The sequence below is a fragment of the Rousettus aegyptiacus genome, unplaced genomic scaffold, assembly GCF_014176215.1.
Source record: "Rousettus aegyptiacus isolate mRouAeg1 unplaced genomic scaffold, mRouAeg1.p scaffold_m13_p_6, whole genome shotgun sequence".
Taxonomy (NCBI): Eukaryota; Metazoa; Chordata; class Mammalia; order Chiroptera; family Pteropodidae; genus Rousettus; species Rousettus aegyptiacus.
Window position 1 is genome coordinate 98363718 of NW_023416309.1, and position 22857 is coordinate 98386574.

The 22857-nt window shown below is 38.1% G+C and overlaps 1 protein-coding gene across 4 annotated transcripts; it reads right to left on the reverse strand.

Annotated features, from left to right (window-relative positions):
- Nucleotides 1-1830: 1830 nt before the first annotated feature.
- SMARCE1 (SWI/SNF related, matrix associated, actin dependent regulator of chromatin, subfamily e, member 1) lies at nucleotides 1831-21307 on the reverse strand. Of its 4 annotated transcripts, XM_016150785.2 has the most exons (12): nucleotides 20938-21109; nucleotides 20100-20279; nucleotides 18897-18948; nucleotides 18678-18721; nucleotides 15589-15756; nucleotides 10824-10904; nucleotides 9795-9926; nucleotides 9347-9518; nucleotides 6572-6744; nucleotides 5993-6094; nucleotides 5147-5357; nucleotides 2154-3084 (listed from the first exon to the last, which is right to left on the reverse strand). In XM_016150785.2, the coding sequence occupies exons 3-12, from the start codon at nucleotides 18901-18903 to the stop codon at nucleotides 2876-2878; spliced, it is 1299 nt and encodes a 432-aa protein (XP_016006271.1). In that variant the 5' UTR covers nucleotides 18904-18948; nucleotides 20100-20279; nucleotides 20938-21109; the 3' UTR covers nucleotides 2154-2875. The 4 variants fall into 4 exon arrangements, with proteins under 4 accessions (XP_016006273.1, XP_016006271.1, XP_036078632.1 ...); XM_016150787.2 differs by lacking the exon at nucleotides 20100-20279 and having other exon boundaries at nucleotides 1831-3084; nucleotides 15652-15756; nucleotides 20938-21107; XM_036222739.1 differs by lacking the exons at nucleotides 20100-20279; nucleotides 20938-21109 and adding an exon at nucleotides 21120-21307.
- Between the last annotated feature and the right edge of the window lie 1550 nt (nucleotides 21308-22857).

Sequence of the window (22857 nt, forward strand, 5' to 3'; positions counted from 1 at the left end):
TATAAGCCAAATTATAATCCTTAGATTTCTTCTAAGTAGGCTCTGGGTTCATTTTAGCTTGTTATTACACAGTGGATTTTTCATTTGTAAAGACCTTAAGCCCGCTAATGTGCAAATCACTAAGAAGTCAATTGTTACTGTTCCAGCAAGGCTTGCCCAGTGGTGAAAAACACTCTGAAACCAGGTAGGAAGACAGTGTATGGCAGTGCTTGGGGGTGGAAGGGAACTGTTTTTGAAATGAGGATTTAACAAAGTATAATCCCAGCTTCATCGCCTGTTTACATGAGAAACCAAAGCTTCAATTTAACTGCAGGCAATAGGAGTTTCACACTGTCAGCACCAACTGTCTAAAACCTCAAACTAGTATCTAAATGTTTAGGACCAAAACTAAAAATTTGGAGTGATTTAAATGTCAGATTCTTTTCGAACATTGTGAATAAAGTCTATTTTTTTCCCCATAGGATGTTATTATCATGTAAAAATGAGACAGCTCCTAGTAATTTTCCCCCAAAACCCTGCTTTACAGAATAATTTTCATGTACTGTAGGAGAGCCATGTAAAAAGGTATGTTTGTTGACAAATGGGGAGACTAGAAATTGAAACTTCTCTAAGAAAACTGGGAGATTATAGGTGGTTCCCTTCTCTCCCACTTGTTAACAATATAAATTTAAGCCCTCAAACTTTATGCATTCATACTTAAATATACTAAAAATCATGGGTATTTGGAGTAGTGATATAAGGGGACTGAGATAAAAATTTATTTTTATTTTATAGTTGAAACAGACTCAGAGTTTAAGTGACTTGCCCAATGCCTTATGGGGATAGGAAAGAAGAGAAGACCTGGCCTATCTCCCACCTTCTCAAACTAGGAAAACAACTCAACATTGGTGGTTTCTACATGTGTGTGTGTGTGTGTGTGTGTGTGTATGTGTACACACACACACACACACACGTAGAAACGTTATCACTGACAAGGATCTTAATTCAATCTTGCCCTAGTATTATAAGGGCAGATGTCATTGTTTTCCCAGCGTCATCTCTAGCTTAGCAAAGGAACCACTTCCATCCTTAGACTCTGGTACTATAGTAAATGACGTGACATGCTGCTCTGGCACTGTTTTCCTCCCATGTTATTTAACTTTTCGGCTAGGTTTTGACTGTTAAGAGACTGTATCAAGGGGATATACGATGTGTTGGGGATGAGGTGGCAGAATTTCTTAGCCCTACAATGCCTGACACCCGGGAACAGATCTGATAAATTAGTTCAAGTCACAAAGAGACAGAGATTCCACATGTTGTTATTTTAGATAAACAGGTCCCAAGTGTTTCCACCCATCGTTTCCTTCGTTCCTCTTAGGAAGCTGGATGTAGAGTGAAACCGTATGTGATCAATCAGTGTGTGCCGCGTGCTCTGGAGCAGTGAATTCACTATAAATTAAGTCTTGTCCACACACACAGAAGTTATCTGTATGTAAGCAGAGGGCTTCCATGTTACTGAGCCACATTTTTTTCAAAGATATCACAAATTCTTCATATTGCTCTTATGTAGAGACATATCTCATTTACTTTTGGAGTCAAAGACCAATCTACATTGACATTGACTATAATGTAAAGAAACTAATTTTCACAAGTGTCTTGTACAAATGAACTTACTAGTGCAGCTTAGCTGGGTGAGATGGGAATCTTCATGAGTATGTAAACTTAAAATGGCTGTGAGGGCCACTCCATACTGTCATTGCATTACAGCAGCAAAATTAGCTGCTTGTTCTACATGAAAATATTTAGTGCATTAAAAACACTGAGACTTTTTTTTCCATTTTTTTTTTTTTATTACATTTGAACCTTAAGAAACATATACCATCAGATATAGTACTATTCTGTAAAAATCTATTCTAGTTTTTGGGAAGCATACATGTCACAAACTACCTTGTTTCTAGTCTCTAAGACTTTACTAAGAGTTTATCAAAAAGGTTGGCTCTGATCTATGGGATCCTGAGCCTTGAGGTTTTGAATGTTTTGAGTATTATAAAACAATTTCAAGTGAATGAACTTAATTACTAGCTGTTTTTGTTCTAGAATGGGCTGATTGTTTGGAGGTTATATACTCCATTGCAGGAATATTCAATTCCTTAAGATTTGTGATCTATTCTATCTTTGGAAAACTTGATAAAAAAAGTATTTTTTTTTTTCCTGTATGGTAAGGACGGATTTACCAGAACATACCCAATATTAAATATGACAAAAAGTATTTTAGTGTATATGTGCCATGTTCACTTTAATGACTATTTCGTAGGCTAGTAGCTACTCTAAATGTGAAGACATCTCTGGATCAATACGATCCAAGTGTAGTTACAGGTACACTCAACACCTTAACACAATTCTTGGTATCTGACATTGATTACAAATAAAAAAGGGTAAGCGAACAAACATAAACCCATACATGATTACATTTTCAAGAAGCTACTTCTCACAGAAGTAAACAGGAAAGGGAACGTTGAGGAAGCTGTTGATGGGGACTGAGATTTAAAGCTATGGCTTTGGTAAGCACCCCAGTGAGCTATAGGAAGGCATTTGTAAGAGTATATTCTGCAGCATCAAAGGATAATTCTCTACAACAGGTGGGCATTTTCTCAACTTAAATTCTGAGGCTTTCAACAGTTGAGGGCCAGAAACAAGATCTAAAGAAAAGAAACATCTTCACAACCACGTAAGGTGACTAAGCCATTCAGCCCATGGTGCTAAATGGTCCAAAAGCCTTTGGTGGTGTGATACGGACAAGAAAAATATTAATACACAAACCACATGACACCATTAAAACTCAAAAACATTTTTTTCATTTAAAAAAGTATTTAGAACACATAAAACAAGGCAACATTTATTCTTTTTTCTCATCTTCTGGGATGGGGTCTGTTGGTGGCTCCTCCACTGTTGCACTGTTGCTCTCTGAGCCAGTGTTACTATCACTGGTCCCTTCCTCTGCCATACTGTCCACCCCCTCCTGCCCACTCTCCTTGTCCTCAGGAGTAGATGTGCCTTCTTCACCATTCTGTTGGCTTTCTGTCGTTTCTTCAAGGTGTGTCTCCTCTGTAATCACACATTTGTCACTGTTAGTTCCAAGACAAAATTTTACTTTTTTAATTATGCTGACAGTCTAGAGCTGCACTGTCCAATATGGCAGCCACTTACTGCATGTGGCTGTTAAGCCCCTCACACGAGCTAGAGTGACTGAGAAACTTTTAGCATGTTTGAAACAATTCGGAGTTTAAAAATGGACTTTTTAACTATAAATTTATGAAATCTGAATACATATCAAGTATTTCTGGTGAAAGTTTAGCTTCCAAATTTAGATGTGCTGTAAGTATAAACTATACATCAGATTTCGAAGATCTAGTATGAAAAAAATGTGAAAAATTAATACTTTAAAAAATGTTGATTACATGTTGAAATGACGTTGTTTAGGATATACTGGGTTAATTAAATACATTATTAAAATTAACTTCATTTGTGTTGCTTTACTTTTAGAAATGTCGTTAGTAGAAAATGTGCAGTTACTGTGACTCACATTCATTTCTACTGGACACTGATGCTGTGGAGGGCTTGGGGTGTGATAAGCCAGCAGGTGTGGAAATGACATGAGGTTGAGATTTTAGATACTTTGTTAACAGTCACGCTGAGTTGTTTCCTTAAGAAATTAAGAGCATGAGGTTTTTGCTCTAATAGTTTCAAACAATTTTCTTCAAGTTTTTTCTTTTTTAAGATAGAAGAAGAAAACCTAGTAAAGACCTATAGGTATGCTCTATTCATACATAACAAAACAGAAGCAAAGGACAAAGGACATTTTGTTTAGCTGCAAAATGAGCAAAGAACCATATTCTAGTTCTCAAGCTCTTGTTCTAACCACAAAAATGCGCTCATGCTCCAAACTTTCTTAAGGTAAAAAACATGTTCACACAAAACAGAAAAGGCTCAGATAATGAAACTTAAAATCTGACTATCTGCAATATTAATCTGCTGAATTAAACTGTGTAGAAATATCTGGTAACAGTATCTATGTTTCCTTAAATGTTTTCCAGTTGTCAAATCTGATGTTGTCAGCTGAGTACTAAGTATGACTACTGTCCCTTCCACTTCTTGCACTGATGGTCCAAGAAGCCTTTGGCTATTCCCCATACTTTTAGGTTAGTTCTGATTATATGGTGCACTGGGCAGGGGCGAAATTGTACCAGAAGGTTAGGTCATCTCAAAATTTCAAGTAATAATCAATTTAATCTGTATTTGATGTAAATTTTGCATGTTATCTTTGCCTTGAGAAAACTTTTAATTAGGAATATGAATATATCTGGAAATAAGAATTTTTCTAGGATGGGGTCAACGAACTTTTCTGTAAAGACTAGGTAAGAAATATTTTAGGTTTTGTGGGTGAGGCGGTCTCTGTTACGACCACACTACTATACTGTTGTGGCTCCAAAGCAGCCACAGACACTATAAATGGGTGTGGCTATGTTCCAATAAAACTTTATTTATAAAAACAAGTGGCAGGCAGGATATGGCCTGCAGGTTTTACTTGGTCAACCCTGACCTAGGACACCAGAGATGACTGATCTTAAAAGCAATGACCACATCTTAAATAATTTTAGCAACGAAGGTTAGAATATTGAGTGCCGATACCATGTCGAATCTAAAACTAAATGATTTCATGTGCCATTTTCTTATTTATCCTTTGAACTCACTCTCAGAGGCTGGTACTAGAATACTTACAAATGAGGAAACTGAAATTAAATAACTTATCCAGTCATAGTGCCAGCAAGTGGTAAAGCAATGTGAGACCCAGATCTGACTCCAGGGCTAGTATCCTTAACCATTATACCATTATATTTTTTATTTCCATGAGTCAATCTGGGCCAATAATCAAGACCTCAAATGCAAGACTGACGGACGATAAAGGAGCACTGCTGCTCTGTAGTGATACCAACATTTTAAGTGAATCTACTAGGAGAGGTTAAGATTTGGAAAGAAATGAGTAGATCACAGAAAGAAAAGCTCATAAGGCAAGATTAAGAGCGGCCTCTGAAAAGCACCGAGAAAATCAAAATTAAAAAGCTGTAAAAACCCTTGACCCGTTACTTTGGTGCAACTGGCAGGTTACCTGTCTCCACTGGAATGTTCTCGTCTTCCTTCTTTTCTTCGGTCTTACTGGCCACTTGCTCCTCCTCAGGAGCAATACCGCTCTGACTGCGCTCAGCTTGCTCTGCTGCCTCTTTCTCTCTTTCCTCCTGCCTTTTGCGGGCCTGTTCCTCTGCCTGTGCGATTTCAGCTGCAATTTTTTCCATATCCACTTCTATTTTCAAACCGCACAACTAGTAATCGGAAAAAAATAAAACTCTTAGTAATGTTCTTTATTTACAATCTCTGAAACAGAAATAATACTTCAAAAGTGGGTTTTCTTGGCTACAATCTATAAAGTACATATATGGGAGAAGAAAAACATATAGTTCTAGGTCTTCTCTGAGACTCGTGTCTACAGGAAAAGAAAGGTGCTCTAGCAGCCATGCAACATCAAATATTACAAACGGTGAGGGGATGCTGAAAACACTGGACTGCATAAAGGCTTCTATTTTACATTTCAGGCTACCAAGCACTAGATTTACCTGTTGTAAGACAAAGTGCAAACTGTGCAGTACATCGAAGGGAGACATCTGATGACTAAATCTCAATAAAATGAAAATAATTCCTAACTGAATGAGAGTTTAAATGAAAACATCAGAGGGTTCTAGAGTCCACAGGCCTAGTACATATTAAATATTTCAAACCTATTACAATTTTGCCAGAGAATGGAAATAATGTTACAAAGCAAAGATCTACTGCATCATAGCAAAATTAACACTGTTTCAGAGCAAACAATATTCAACAAAAGCATTATTTTGGAGTAAAGAATGAGAAAAAAAGTAACAGATTCAGTGATAAAAGTATGGTTAACACATTCAATTGATACCCTTTTAAGTTCATTGTTAAAGGAATCGGTGCTTTCCAGGAATTTCCTCTTCTTTTCCTGGTGTCGCTCCTCTATCTGAAGAAGTTCAGCTTCTAGTTTTCGCTGTAAGACATATGATTAGGCTTTATAACTGCTCAATTATTTTCTCTACAGCAAGTGTCAAACACAGAAAACTGTCAAACACAGAAAACATCTCAGTTTTAATAGCTCACACTTTCTTATACTGTAACAAATGTTCTAAATTTTTAATTTAAATCATTTATTACATAATGTGTCTAGCTAAGATTTTAAACAAGTAAAATGTAACATAGAGGAATCACTATGATTAATAAGTATATGATGTTAAAGAATTCAGGCCTCGGCAATTTCTTTGGAAATAAATACTGAGCAAGCAGTAAACGTTGACAGGATGTCTCAAAATTCTTAACAGATATACTCAAGCTTCTTCACTGAATCAAGAACAGGTCAGAATAAACACAGAAGTATTTAACAGGCACACTAATGCATTATATAGAATCTGGTCACGTGGGATCTGTGGCTTAGGCCCATTTTGTTATAAAAAATATTTTGTGATTTTACCTGATGAACCATTAGGGACTGGACCTGTCGTTTGAGGACCTGCATTCTAGCTGTTGTGACAACTGACCGAACATCTGGCACCACACTCTCACTAAGGATTTCACTGATGAGGCGGTGGTTCCTCTGGAAACGGGCGGTGGCTGTATGCTTCATTGAAAAGCCATCATCATAATCTGAATAAAAAGATGTTCTGGAAGTTAGGTTGCCAGTAACCATAAACAGGGAAGTGTAACCAAGCTGACACTTAACTACCAAGGAGCCATGGCTCTCTCTGGTCTACGAGTGGGTCTAAAGGGCACCATGGGAGCACTGGGACAGTCATTTGATAAAAACCATTCAGGACATATTGTGTTCACTGGCCAATGTACTGATTCTACTCACAAAATATTTAAGAGATGATAGGTGTCTGAGAAGGATATGACTAAACATGAATGAGATATAACCATGTATCTTTTGGCCCAGAAATCAAGTGAAAACTACATATGAGGGCAAAACTGAATTCTGCCAAATTTTTCATTCTCTTGGTAGTAATTTAAGGCATTTACAACTGATGATAACATGAGCTGGGCGGTGTCTTTGTCACCACAGCACTTTGATGTTAAAGTACTGAAAATACCCGCTGCAGAGAAAACATTACCTCTAGCAATATTCAGTTTCCCAGACCGGCATATATTTTATTAGATTAAAAAAGCACTAAAGCCCTAAAGTAATTTTACAGGAAAAAATTTTATTCTCAATTCACACACCTATACAGCTGTCAGCGTGTAAAGGTGTTATTACACTGCTTGCACCCACTCAAACTCTTCTCTGTATAGTACAGATCTGGTTTATATCCACATTTTTAATAGCTATGCAACAGTGTTTCCTTAACCTCAAACTTTGCTCTATCACCCCCTGTTTTTGACATATCTGCTAACAACCCGTGCTATTATTTACTTAATATTTAAATTATCTCACTAAAAAATACAGCTTTCTCTTATGCAGTACACATTAAAAGCGCCTCTCTGAACCCTGGCATCATCTTAGTGTCCCATCAGCGGCAGAGGGACCACCCTGCAGGGAACTGCTACAGGGGTCCGAACGGAGCTGCCATGTCGGTTTAGCGCCTCCTTCTTTAGTAGTTCCTAAAACTTATTATAAACAGCACCACTGCAAACTGTTGTGCAAAAGACTTTTTGTTTCCTTTTAGGTAATTTCTTTATGATATATACTTCTGAAATTGAAATTATTAGAATAAAAAATACCTTTCAAACAATTCTTTGTGACCTTTTTATTTTTTAAAGAAGAGGTTTTCACATTCACATTTATGATTATACACGGTACATTTGTGCTACCTCCATCTGAGTTATCTTTTTTTGCTTTCCTCTTTCATTTATATGGCCCCAATGCTGACCAACAGTATAAAGTTTTAGCAATTTGTGCTTGTCTTTCTTTGCACTTTAGTTGTCCCAAGTTGTTCTTTTAATTTAGTACTGAGGGATAAAGTCCAAGGTCTAAAGTCACTCTTATCCTGGCATCTTAATTATTACCTGTCCTTTCTTACTAGCAGCTTTAAGATCCTATCTTAAACTTAAGAAACACAATGGGCAGAAGTTTCAGAAACAGAGAAAAGGAATCACTTTTGACGATTGTTTCTGAATCTCTTCAGTCCTTCTCAATGCCCATGCTGTTATCTTTCACCTAATGAAAACTATTTTCTACTTATGGCTTCTATGTTGGCAGGCTTTGTTTCCTCTTATACTGAGCTTCATCCTTTCAGTTATTTATAGATTGAACCTTCTTCTATTCTTTAGTTCTGTGTGTTCTTCCATTAATCATCTGATTTGAGCAATTAAGGTCTGTGTATGCTAGTGTGTCTTTAGCACTACTGATTGTTTCCATTCCATATGCTATACTTATTATATTCTATTGTTTCTGAGAACATTTGTCAATATCCCAGTTCATTCTTTTAAAACATCTTTTTTTCTCTTTTATCAGTTTATTCATGTCTTTAGATGGTATCATTGCTTCCTCTCTCAATGGTATCTTCAAATGAGATCTTATATTATTTTGATATTTTTGTTGCTTGTAGCAAGAGCTCCCAACCTTTTCCATATCACAGCAGCACACGGAGAAATTATTATTTGTACAGCTTGCTTGATATGTGGATGAGTATACTCACAGCTGCAGGTGGCTAGCTCTGGGGCTCCTTGCAGCTTCAGACTCTGCCTGGCTACACAGGACCAGTGGTGCAATCTGTACACCTGCAAACTATTCATGGAGTGTCAATGAGGAAGCTCTGCTATTTGCGTATATTGTGTGTGTTTGTGTATAAAATTTGTATGTGTGCATGCTCATGAGTATTATCATGAGCTACATTTATGAATTCTAGTTGGATGTCTCCATTATCTAGAAAAAAAAATTTCATAATGCTTCTTTCCACTCATTAACCTTCTTAAGAGCCTTTAATTCAGAATTTAGGGAACCAATCAGAAAGCAGGTATAACTAGAAGGCATTTAGCTCTTTAAAATTCTGATTACAACTCAAAAATCTTTCATGCGTTTCAAGTACAAAGATTTTGATAAACAACAGTTTTTGCTATTTTCTGTACTAAAAAGGATATTTTTTTCTTGTGGGAAATTCACATACCAATCTTACTAAAAATAATCAAAATGTTGAAATAGCCTTAAATTGTGGCTTGTTTTGCATTTAGGGTAGGAAGCAAAAACTTAAGAGATTTCTCATGTTTTAATGCTCAGAGAAAGCATAAACAAAACCCCACTTTTTTTTTTTACCATCTGGATCTTCAGCAGGCTGAATACTCATGTAAGGTTCTCCTTTCTCCATGCGAGACTGTCTCTGTCGACTTTCTTCCTCTAAAGCAGCTTCTGCACGACTTTTTGCATTTATGTAAGCAAGGTATGCAGGGGAATTATGGTAGGCCTTCATGGATTCATTGTACTCTATCTGAAATTCAAATGTTTTTCAGTTTTATAATTAACATTTTGCAAGGTTATAATGAATACCTATATTATCTCACTTTAATATCAAAAGACATGATAATTATCTCCTTTTTACAGATAAGGAATCTGAACCCTAGAGAAATTAAGAGACTTGACCCAGGAAGACAAAGCCTGAGTGCAGCCTCAGTTGTCTATTTAGATCTTATGCTTCTTTTGTAAATAATAAGCAAATCTTTATGCCTTTTTCACTGCATCCATCCCACTGCAGTCCCCATTCTACCTTTTCTGCTTCGTATTCGTTTAAATATTCTTGCTTTTCTTCATCAGTGAGATCTCGCCACATGCCACCAATAATCTTGCCAATCTCCCACAACTTTAGGTCAGGGTTGGAAGCCTTTACTTGGTCCCAGACCTTAAAAAGAAAATAGTTGAAATTTTAGTATTTATGCCTAAAATTATAGGCCTTTCAAATTACTTTTTAATATGAAAATTTTAAAACAAACAAAAGCAGAGGGAACAGTATCAAATCTCTATGTTCTCATTAGCCTGCTACAATAGTTATCAACAGTTGGCCAATCTCATTTCATCTATACTCTGCTAGATTACTTTAAGGGTAGATCTCAGACATCTACTGCAGGCACTTAAGATGAGCTAACTCAATAATACAGTCTATATCTCTCTAAACGTTCACAAAATTTAAAAGGAAAGTGGTTGAAGTGCACAATCGGATACAACATATCAAATATATATATAATAATTATTACCAAAAGTGTAAAAAGTTTCTAAATAGTGAAAATAGCTAAATGCTCTTGTCTTTAATGAAGATATTGGCTATATTTGCTATTTTCACCACCAAAAAAAAAAAAAAAAGGGAAATTAAAAGTAGTATAAAGAAAATAAAAATTACTGTAAGCTTACTATGTAGAGATAATTGTTGTCTTCTATGCTTTTTTCCTTGCCACTAACACATAGTTGCTATTATTTTTATAAAAATAGGGTACTAATACATATAGTCTTATATTCCTGTTTTCACTTAACATTCTTCTCATGTCATTAAATATTCTCCAAAGATCACGAAACATTGGCTATATAACATCATCTTAAGGATTTTAACAGTTTATTTAATTGTGTTCTTGTTGGAATTTTAGTCCTGGAATGTTAAAATCAGAACTAATTTTTTAACACCTGCAGTTCTTTATCCTTTCCTCTGACTATGCACACAAAAGCTGGTTAAGGCAATTTGAGATCTGGCGTAAAGCAAAGACGTGAAGACAGCGGTCCTTACTCTTTCTGGCTTCGGAGCACCTACCTTTCTGCTGTACCTCATGTAGGGCATCAGCGGCTTATCTGGTGGCTTTGGGGGTTTTGGAATCGTGATACCAGAGGATGCCTAGAAAAAAGTTAAATACATTCATTACTCAATTGTGAGGAGTTCACCAGCAAAATGAAAAGAGAGTGCCTTAAAAAATTCTAATGCGCCTTTCTTCTACTCGTCCATGGATATAAGATTCTTATATTTTCTCCACTGAAAATAGCTATCACTGTAAATTCAGAAATGTTCACATCAAAAGAAAATAAAGAAAATGACTTTAAGCACATAATTTTTGAATATTTTACCTAGCAGTTTATTGCTACTGCTTTGACAATCTGGCTGTAAGAACAAATAAATTATTATAACATAATCCATACATTGAAAATATATGGTTACATATCAAATGTCCCACATAGGAGGACATTACCTGGCACCTTTTTATTTTGCTTAATTTACCATAATACATACAGTCAACACTTGATTATCTGCACCAGAATCTGAACTCTTCAGCACTTACCACACTCACACTATCTACAGGGGACTTTGTGTCTATTTGTACTATTTAGGAATGCACCCCCACATAAACAATGTCACTACCACAAAAACTAATCCTAGGTTCAAAATAGATACCAAAAAAGTTATCTCCTCTATAATGACTAGAGATTTTATTTTTCTTAAGGTTCTATGTCCATATCTAGTGGTTTCCTATTAAAGGAGATTGGGAAGTAGGAACTAAAGTCATGCCTGTTCTGGTCCTTAGTCCTAATAACAGTATAGGAGTGGACAAGTTCATCAGGAAGAGAGAAATGGCAGATACTGGGCCTGGTTAAGTTACTTTTGAGGCCATATGGTATATCGAAAAACTCCATTCAATTAAAAAAAGATTCTAGTGGGCACTCCACATAATTCTAATCCAAGAATGCCTATTTCTGAACTTAGTCTCATCTTAACATATATGACTGCATTGCTTTTATCTTCCCTCAATTACTGGGAGACCCCTGATATTGATTCTCCTCGCCAGGCAGAGGGGAAGAAGTGCTGGCTTCACTCTATTATCAAGACAGAGACTGGTGAATCCTATAAGAAAACTAAAGTGACGTTTTGTCCTCTTGCTCTTCTGTTGTTGCTGTCAGAACCCCAGGCAAACTCTTCCATTCTGGGCTGGGACCCCAATCATAACCTTATTTTTAAACCAACGGCTCAGAGATTTAGCCTGTTTGTACCCTATTCCATTGTTTTTGAAACAATGCTTCCTCTTCCTATGAGGAGAGCCTCCATCCCTATATACTTTTCCATAACTGTGCTTCTTCATATACAACATGATTAGAAAGCATTTCACCTCCGAAGCAGTATTTCCTCTCTTTCCACTCCTCCTATACATTCTTACCATACCTCATGCTGGTGCCCCTGCAGACAGACCCTGCTTTTGGCCGGTGGTGGGCAATGGAGGGAGATGAGCCATGGGGGATGTCAACAGAGGTGGTATGAACAGTAAGGGAAGATCTGTCTCAAGGTGTGTGTAGAGTTCTTTCAAGGGCAGGGAATGGGGGGATTCCTACAAGGCTAACCTTATGTCATGGATTCAGAGCAAGACACATGAAAGTCTGATTCTTCACACATGAAGTTATTCCATTTCCAACTGATATTTAACACAAACCTTCAGAATTTCATGAAGTGGGTTACAAATAAAGTTAAAATTGTACCAATAACTGAAGTTGGTAGACCACTGTTAACAAAGGTAAAGAATTCTAAAATGTCTATGCTTGAATATGTTGAATTTAAACACTTAGAAGACAAATTATAGTAATATTTGCTCTTTGATATTTTTCAAAGAACTGCACTTTATAACATTAATGAACTTGCTTCTTTCTTTTCCTTTGTCTCAAAGGAAGGAACCCAAACACCTACACATTGACCAATTTACAAATGCAAACAAAACAAAACCCAAAAGAATAATAATGAAGTTAAATTCTACCTGATTTTCAGTATACTAGATTTATATCATTAAACATACAAATTTATTTACCATCTCAGTCTTCTTTCTACAATGTCTTAAACATTTCTCTACTCTTTAAAAAAAAAAAAAGAAAGCAGTTTGGATTCAATACACTTACAACCACTGCTTTGCTGTAATCCTCTGGTTTGGGGTATGAAAAACTGCTGGCCCCTTTATTAAATGACCCAGTGGTTGTGCTTTCAGAGGGTATGTTTCCTTTCTTAGCTATTTCTTTCCTTGCTGTTATCATAAAACCTACCTCTAGCAGCAATTGTCCCTCTTTCCAATTTTCTGCTTCTAACTGACAATGAGTTGGGGGAATCAAGCAATTATGGCTGTTAAAACTGTGCTTACATAAGAGTAAGGTTCTGGGACTCTCCTACAAATAAAGTCCGTGATTCTGTGAAATTTATTTTGGCTACTTGAGAGTTTTTTGTTGTTGTTTCTTCCCCAATTCTCAGCTATTCCTCTGGTAGAATCTCGTTTAAGGGTTTTCTTCTGGGATAGAATTTTCTCTAAAGTACAGAAATAAGCTATTTTTAACATTTTGTCTAAGTCTGTTTTCACATTTGTACTGAAGAGAATGTTAATCACCATCTGAACAAAGAACCGACTAGGAGTGATTTCCATCTCATAGCTATCATAAGCACTCCAAAGGTTTCAACATGCTACATAAAGTTATTGTCTGAATACTATTAAAGTGTACTGGAGTGAACAGGAAAGCCAGATGTTCCATAAAGCCTACAGGAAGCTACTTTGAATCATTCCTTCAAATTACTGACTTACAGCAATTTGCAGACAATAACACCAAATAAGAGTCCCCCTCCCCAAAGTAACACATAAATGGGGTCATCTTAAAATAAAACACTTTCATAATGATAAAAATCATCTATTGAGTCCTAAACATAGCTTAAATTAGATACACAAAAGGTAGTATAAAACTTTAGGCATAACTACTTTTCTTAGAGAATGAGTCAATGACCTAAGACAGAGGTCACTGAAAGTTGAAGGGATTGGAATTAACACAGGCTGAAAGCCTCCATATTTTCTAGGCTTTTATGTTAAGTCTAAATACCAGTTTGATTATACTTTCAATCTGGTATTGAGGACAATAATACAAAGAAAACATCCACGAAGAGTCAAAACACCAAATTTTCCATGCCCAACAACCCTCTTATCCTAATCTACCCTGAAGCTAGTGCCCACTCCAAATGCTGGGTTCCAACATCCCTAAGAAGGAATGGGGAAAAATATATAATTTACCTGGGCCCCAAGACAGAATGCAGTTCCCTTTTCCTAGTAAGTCTCCATCAAATCTCATTTTATTAACAGAGAATTCCCACAGATACAGCCAAGTTAAGAACAAAATATTTACACAAACTGAAATACAAATGATTCTAATATTACAGTTACCATCGTTTTTATTTCATTAACATAGATAATCAAGAGCTGACTGTATAGAGCTATTAAAATGTAATCATTCTCATGTATACTGCTCATGAGCAATTTTCTGCATTAATGCGAATGATCCAAAATTGATTCTGATCCTTTTTTAAATTAAAATGTTCTTTATTATTTGATCATCTTTCCACCCATTACACTTGTGAAACACATTCAGGCCAGGAAAAAACATGTACCAATGCACATAAAAATTGTATGCATTATAAAATGCATACACACACACACACGCGCACACACACACACACACACACACACACCCCTTCTTTTCAGATACCATGAAATATGCATGGCACATAAAACTTGATATGCTTATGAAGTACAAAGTATGCAGAAACAATGAAAAATTTAGACAAACAAAACCTATCAAGCTAAGCGATATGCTTACCAAGATAGACATACAGTTGATAATTACAAGCTTTCTGCTTCGGCTTGACTACAGGGTGAGAGGGCTTTTTTGAAGTCACATTAATTGAATTGTTTATAAATACAGCGAACAAAAATCAGGGATTGAAAAGTTTACAGCCATTCTGGGTTGTATAAATTCTCACCAATACTATAGTCCAATGACTACAGGTATTTGGCTTTTGGATTTTATATATTTTTGGTAAATCATTTTCACAATTATTTCTTTGGTACCTAAATTTTCTTGGAGTTTAAGATGATTCTAAAATAAAACATCCAAAGTACATCACCCATATTTGATTATTTTAGGTTGATTATTTATTTTTATTGTTTTCCCCTTAGGTTGATCAGTTAAATGAAACATCTTCAGTTTCAGAAATTGTTTTGCTTATCCTAAAGATTATAAACACAACTGGTACTTCAAATTAATTTCATTCAACTTTTATTCTTTAAATCTATGAGGCGACACAAAAATATTTTTCTTTTTTACTGGAAATTAATCTCAGTTGTGAGGTCCACTATTAAATCCAAAAGACAAATAATTATGTGTAGCAGTTCAAACTGGTAGGCCAGCCAGAAAAGGCCAGGTCTGCAAGCCCAGCCTTTACTAAGAAACTGAGTTCTTAAGCCTAATGCCAGTTACCTTAAATGGAAGATAACTCTTCATCTCAAAAAGGGTATTTAGCCATAAGAAATTCTAGGTTTGTCTACACATAGTATATGCATTAAGAGCCCATGGTTTTATTTCTGACCACCAAACAGAATGAATTCTTTTCTATATACATTTCCAGATCGCTTTTTTTTTCCCAAGTGTAAGAGCACAACAAATGTTCGAAATAGTTTAAAAGCCTGGTTAAAAAAAAAAATTTTAATGGCTGTGCAGGTGATTCAAAAGGACCTAACTCTGAAGGCATTTCTGGTCAATTCCAGTTGTTTGCCGGATGCTGTAATAGTTGATTCTCCTACCGTGACCCGGCTGTTGGTGCCCGGGTTCCCTCCCAGCCTGTAGTTGTTGTAGGCGAGATGACTGTATGGATTGTATCCCACAAACCCTGGTGTGCTGGGCATTTGCTGATGGAAACAAATGAGACAAAAACACGAATGAGAAATGAGCTCAAACGAGGAAAACACAGAAATGAAAAATGATCTGCATATGGCATGCAAAAGCAACCTGAATTTAAACAAGCAATGATGTGTTGTATTTGTTCTTTTTCTTTCACTAAGAAACCAGTCTGCAAGTGTTCTTTTTTTTTTTTTTCCTTTTTCTCTTTGTAGGGGCCAGTGGTATTTAGTGAATGTACGTGCTTGTTTTTTGGGATAAGCAATACAATGAGGTGTCTGAAACATTTAGGATCACTTTGTGGTCAACAGTACGATGTAACAACTTAGCAATATATGTCTGAGATAGGAAAGCTTGAAATGTGATAAACTATAAGTCTGAAAACACTTTACATGCAAAACAAAACATGATTTATTTGACAGTTATGTGGATGCTGCCAATGTGTACATCTACTAAAAACAGAAACAAGAAATGAACTGTTTTCAAAGACAGTTTTAAATCATTTTATATGTGAGAAATGAGGAAAGACTCAAATCAGGAAGCCAGAAAAGTTGTCAATAGAAAAGAACATATGTAGGATTCAATGGATGTCACATACATGATTTTAAAACAAAGACTTGTAAAAAATGCATGGATTTCATTCTGGGATACTGTCTCATCTTTTAAAACCCAGTCAGGCTTTTATAGGCTTTCTCTTCCATCTCTTCTTTGATCCATCTTCCACAGGTTAATCATGAACAAGTTCTGTAGTTAGTTTTAATGTGAAATGCTTTTCTAGTTTACAGACTTGAACTCTCATCTAATTTCTGATAGCTCTAGCACTTTCAAAACACAACTACTAATTGCAGCAACAGAATTTTTGGCTTTTGTGAATTATGTGTTGATATGATCACAAATGGGCTCTTATATGGCAGTGCCCTGTGGTTAATACAATGACATCCAATGTTCATGAGAACCAAGGTATAATGCATAAAAAGGATGTAGCAAAGAGACCAAAAGTAGGGTATTTTACCTAATGAAATTCAATCAAAACAAGTGACAGTAATTTCATTTTCACATGCAATTAACAGTATCAGCCCTGAATTGTATAATGTAAAATACACTTAACACATCCCAACTAAGCTGTAGTTGTTATAAAATAAATATCTAAAACATGCCGCTGCACATATCCTTAGTGTCCAAAGATATTCAAGCAGATATTACATTTGAAACTGACCAATTTCTAGTCTACATAGTTATAGAAGACGCAAAGCAAGCATGTTTAAGTAGGCAAAACACGGATGAAGTATCAAAAGCACAAAAGAAGTGTATATTACTTGGAGTGGTACATTTGGGTGGTGGTGGTGGTGGTGGTGGTGATGGCGGTGGTGGTGGAAGTAATGGAAAAAAAAAAGGAAGGAGGATAACTCATTTAATATCCATTCTGCTGGATGTCCTAATCCCTACTCTTCTATATTTTGTGTCAATGTGAAATTATAATGGTACAGAAATATGATTAAAGAAAGGCAAAAAAAATACCTTCCTACATTTGAGAGAAGTCATAAGGGCACACAATTGGTTTTTGAGCTATTTTTATTATCTCAAAAGACCAAGTGTGTCTTCAAGATACTATATACTGTCTGAGGCGGTATTTATGTCAAAATGACAACTTCAAAGGTTGCATAAACAATGAGTGTCACTGCTCAACATTATGAAGCAATAATGTAAAAAAATTAAGTAGGGGAACTAAAAAAAAAAATTGAAACTAAAACATTACAATTATACCATTGCCAAAAATGAAGTACATGGTTAGCTCTTTGAGGTCAGGAATCTCAATTGTTCAATTCCATCTGTATAGCCACTAGCAGAGTGCCAAAGAGATGATCATAAGAAATGTTCTTAAGGAAAAAAACAAAGCAAACACAGGACTTTAAGATCTACTAGAAGTAACTTCAGAGACTGTATGTTACATAAATTGAGAACATGTGATACAGTATCTCTTTTTAAAAGTATCTTACTAAAGAAAAATTGTTGGTAAACATAACAAAAACATTTATCTAAGGGTTAGTAATTAAGAATAGTTATCTAATAGAGAAAACAAAATTATACAAGGACCTAATTAGTAAACTAGCTTGAAATTCAGGGGGTGAGGGGGATGGAAGGAGGGCTAACAGCCATTAAAGAACTGCTTTTGTAGGATATGGTCAATGTTAACAGTGTTACAGTGTTTGTTTTTTTCTTTATTAAATAAAAAAACAATAAGGAATCCATTTTAGGAAGGCATGAAGAGTTAAATTTGTTTTGTGGATTGGACAATTATTTGACATGCTGACCAAGCTGGGCCAGAGCTTGCTGGGTGAAAACTAGTTCACTACTATTATTTAGACACTTTGAAATATATCAAATCCCAAACCAATACAAATATTATTTATAGAGTAGAATAAAATTCAACAGCAGGATCTGACCCATAGATAATTAAAATCTTTACTTGAACAGCTTGAAAATAAAGATTTACAGTGTGTTATTATAGAACTGGAAGCTTTATTGTTTGATTTAATATGAAAATTATATATAGACAAAGAGAAAAATGTAACCAGTTGAAGGTTAGGTTTGAAATTAATAAATGCCAGAATGAGCATTCATTCAATATCAACTTTAAAGACTCTTAATAGAGGTTAACAAGAAAGAGGTGTTAAACTTGTCAGTTATTTCCCATTTTAAAAAAGAACTGAGCACAGGAGGTTGGCATTTCAGCCGTATGTTTTTTTTAAATGTTGGGGTTGGTTCAAGATAAGATGCAAAGAGTTATTTTATTTAGTAGGAAGTGCTGTTTTTTAGCTAAATTTTTCATCCTGTTGCTGTGATGATTGAGTGACTGTTCCTGGAAGACATCTGGGTTTTTTGTATCAAGGCCAGACTTGGCTATTACATTAACAAGAAAATTAAAACTTACTGTTGCAGGAGCTGGGGTGGGAGGTGGGGCATAAGATGGTCTTTCTGTTTGAAAGAAAATAAATAACTTCTTGTAAACAACTGAGATATAATACTATGCAACAAAACTACCAATGGTCCTGTTTTGAAGAAAAAAAATGAGAGTATTTTGGAATTCCCATTTGCTAGGGCATTAGTCTCTTATTAATATAGATTGATAAATATAAAAAATGAAACTTACTTGACATTTTGGAAGCTTAAGTTCTCAGTTCCTTAAGAATGAATCTGAGACACTAAAATAAAAAAAAAAAAAAAAGAAAAAAAAAGAGAATCAAAACTCAGCAAGCAGAAGAGAATGTTTTCCTAAAGAATAGGGTAATTTAATTGGTATTTCTTAGTAAAATTACTTAACATTATCTTCTAGTAACCAAGCCTTTTGCATATTTTACTAGTTCTTTAGTAAAAATTTGGATGATCGGAATTAAATGACTGAAACATATTACTGGGGTTATTAAAAATAATATTAGACATGTACTTTCAAGTTTTTTTTCTTATGCTACTGAGCCACCTCTTGCATGAAAAACTTTTTGCTGATGCCATGTACACATTTAATCAAACTGATAAAAACATAGAATGTGATGTATTATCAGGGCCCACCCCAACAAGGCCTATCAGATACTGACAGCTTCCTGATCAGCAGTTGCTCTCCCTTCCTTTTAGGATACCAACTTCTATTACAATGGAGCAGCATTTTATTCCTGGAGGCATTGTGAAATGTAACAGGTATGATAATGAGCTTTACATTCTCTTATGGTGGTAAATAGCTTAATAATGGGCTGAGAATAAATTTTGAGACTCTACCTGAATAACACTTATTAACCCTTCACCGCCCATTTCAAAATATATCTTGAGAGCTTTTTTTCATAAATTAGGGCAGAACTGTTTCCTCATCTGTACTCCTACATAATCTACATAGATCTATGATATTATTTATCATAAAACACCTGTTAATATGGCTAGATTGTTAGCAACATTGGAACAGGGACCATCAAATTCATTATTTTAGTCCCAGTACCTAGCTCAGTTATTAATAAATTTATCCTACTATTAGCAGGTCACCTGACCATACACATGTGAACTTGTTCCTGGTATCAATATATGTCACACAGAGTGTGAACAAAAAGACACTCATTTTTAGATAAAAAGGCAAAGAACTTCTCTGACTACTTGGAGTACTTTCATCCAACATTATGGGAAACAAATATGATTTTTCTCCTCCTATTTTGCATTTCAAAGGAATTTCTTGGAACAGAAGGAATAAGAGGCCTGGTATGGAAAGAAATACTGTAGTTTATTTTCTCAATGGTCCAACCTGGGTCTCTCCCCCTTTACTTATGGAACAGGCAGAAACTGTTGACTCTGGTGCAACGTCCTTCCTGCTCACCTTTAGGGAGCTGTCAACATCCAGTAGGCCTTGCTGTAAGGTGCCCCGACAATAACTGCCATAAGCTCCCTGGAACATCACTCGCTGTTGATTCTTTAAAATTACTGCTCTCGTTTGCTATACCATAAATTCTAAGAGCGGGCGTGTACATTTGTCTACCACTGGATCCATCCCCAGCGCCTGGCATAAAACACGAGATAAGTATTTGTTCATACCTTATACGGGACAGGTTAATTACACTATCTCGTTAACAGTCACAACTACCAACAAGATATGTATTGCTAGTCCCATTTTACAGATAAAAATGGGAGTCTCCGCGAGTTTTAGTAACTTGTCTAAATACACACACAGCCAGGAAATGCCAGGGCTGGGTTTCAAACCCAGGCCAAACTGTTCCAGAGCTTTCGCTCTTCACTCTAAGCCACACGGTGAGCCCTCAGGTCGCTGCCTGAACCAAAGGGAAAACACCTTCCTGGGGGTGAGGACCACGGGCTCGGCTCGCCCCAAAGGTTTCCTCTGAGGTCGTTTCCTTCAGGTTTCGTGGGGAGGATGCACGTTACCAGCAACTCCACCAAAGCGGGGAAGGCAAAGCTGCTTTGCCCGATTTCGCGCGGTCGGTGGAAGGGGCACATCTCGCCGCCCAGGAGGGAACCCAGATGGGACTCCCTCCCGACCCCTCGCTCGGCTAGGCCTCAGCGAGGCCGCGACCGGCCCCCCGCGCGGGCCGCGCGGACGAGCCGGAACCCCCGCAAGCCCCGGGGCCTGTGCGTCCCGCCGAGCCGGGACACCGCGACTTGCCACCCTCCCGACCCGGCAGAGCCCAGTCGGAAACACTCACCCGCGGGCAGAAAAAGCGCCCGCAGCTCCGGCCTCGCTTCCCTTTGTCCCGCGCACGCCCCGCCCCTCGCGTCCGGAGCTTCCGCACTCGCACTTTCAACACTAATCTTCTTAATTTCTTCCCAGGCTCCACCCGACTCTCTTCGGGGTTGGGGGGGGAGGGGAAAAAAAAAAAAAAAAAACCTTCTAGCGAGGACGTGGCGACGCGTCGTACGGTCAAGAGGGTTTTTTTTTTTTTCAGGCCCCCGACGTTCCTCAGATGCCCCCGACTTGGGTGCTTGCCCCGCCGGGCGCCGATTCGTCACGGCGGAGAGGGCGGAGGGGCCCGGCCGCCCGAGAGGCCCGGGTTCCGCGGCCGTGAGGAGCGGCGGCGGACGACGCGAGGCGGCGCCGGGGGGCGGTGGCAGCCACGGCCGCGGCGCGGCGCGCGCGCGGGGCCGGAAGACGGCGGAGGCGCCCGGGCGCGAGGCCCCGGAACCACTGTGGCCGCCCGCGCCGCGCCCGCCGCCGCCGCCGCCCGCGCCCGCGCCCCCGCGCCCGGCCCGCGGCTGTCTTTCTTTTCCGCTCTTTTCCTTTCCTCGTTTGCCATGAGCGAGAGGGTGTATGTTAAGCAAGCCGAGGATGGAGGCGCCGGGCGCTCAGTGCCCGGGGTTTCCGCCCCGTGCCTTCCTGAACTGCCGGGCATTAGCCTCGGCGAAAAGCCACACGGCCGTGCAGTTTTTGCAAGCGCGAGTCTGGCGCAACTGCCACAGGTTTCCGAGCCGAGGCCCAGAGATGTTCATCCGCTTGCCCCAGGTTGGGTGGGTGGCTTTGCCGCAACCGAGGGGCCGCTGGTCTCTGCCCGGCGCTGTCATGGCTCATTCGGTTCCCTCCGGCGGGAACGGCTGTCCCCCACTTTCAGCTTAAACTCATCTGGCCTTCTGGATCTCGCTTGATGTCTCTTGGTGATGCCCTCCCACCCGCATAACCCTCCCTCTCAACTACCATGGTTCTTTATTGTAGTTTGTGCCCGATCCATTCATTGCATCAGAGTGCGTTTGTCATCTGTAATGCATGCAGATGACTGAAAGCAAAGGTTCAGCCATCTGCATTGGTCATCGCTAGTGCCTACGAAGGGTTTGACCCATTGTCAGATGCTCAATAAATGTGTATTGAGGCAGCTTTCTGATCTAGGCCAGGGCTCTTTGCACTGAATCAGGAGTATGCTGGCTTACCAGTTAGTAGCTCTTTATTCGGATATATGACAGCTGGCGGATGTCGTGGGCCACTATGGGGGAAGAAGGAATAGATGGGCTCCCTAACCTGTAATTACTTGAAAACAGTGTTGACATTTAGAGTGACATATTGAATTCTTGGGTTGCCCTTAGCCACCCTTGGGCGTGTGCCAGCACTGACTGGGACACCTCTAGAAGTCTGTAAAGCCTGGGACAAGTGACACTCTGTCCAAGTCTTCTACCTCCAATATTTTTATACGCATGAATAGAAATTAGTGAAACTGAAGAGCATATCGAAGGGAAAAACTACAAGAGGTCATCAAAGGACAACAGGCGGTCTGAGTGGTGCTTAAAATACTGTACATGAAATTGCTTTTTAAAATATAAAAACATCGGAGACATGTAAAGGATTGATATAAGGTACAGGAAGGCCTCGGCAGGGACCCCCATACCTTCTTTCTTTGGCCTCATCCAGCAACTGCAGCTGGTTCCCTCCTGCCAGCAACTGCAGCTGGTTCCCTTTGGGGTTATGGTGGAGGGACTGGGCAAGTGCCCTGCGAGGGCTCATGCTCTGTTGTGTCATCTCTAGGCAGTCCTCTGAAGAAGAGCTGGACGTGTTGGGTGTTGAGAACAAAGCCTAGGCAGTGGGAAAAGGGTAGCACACAAATGGTGGAAAAGGAAAGGAGGGATCAGCGAGGAGCAGAGAC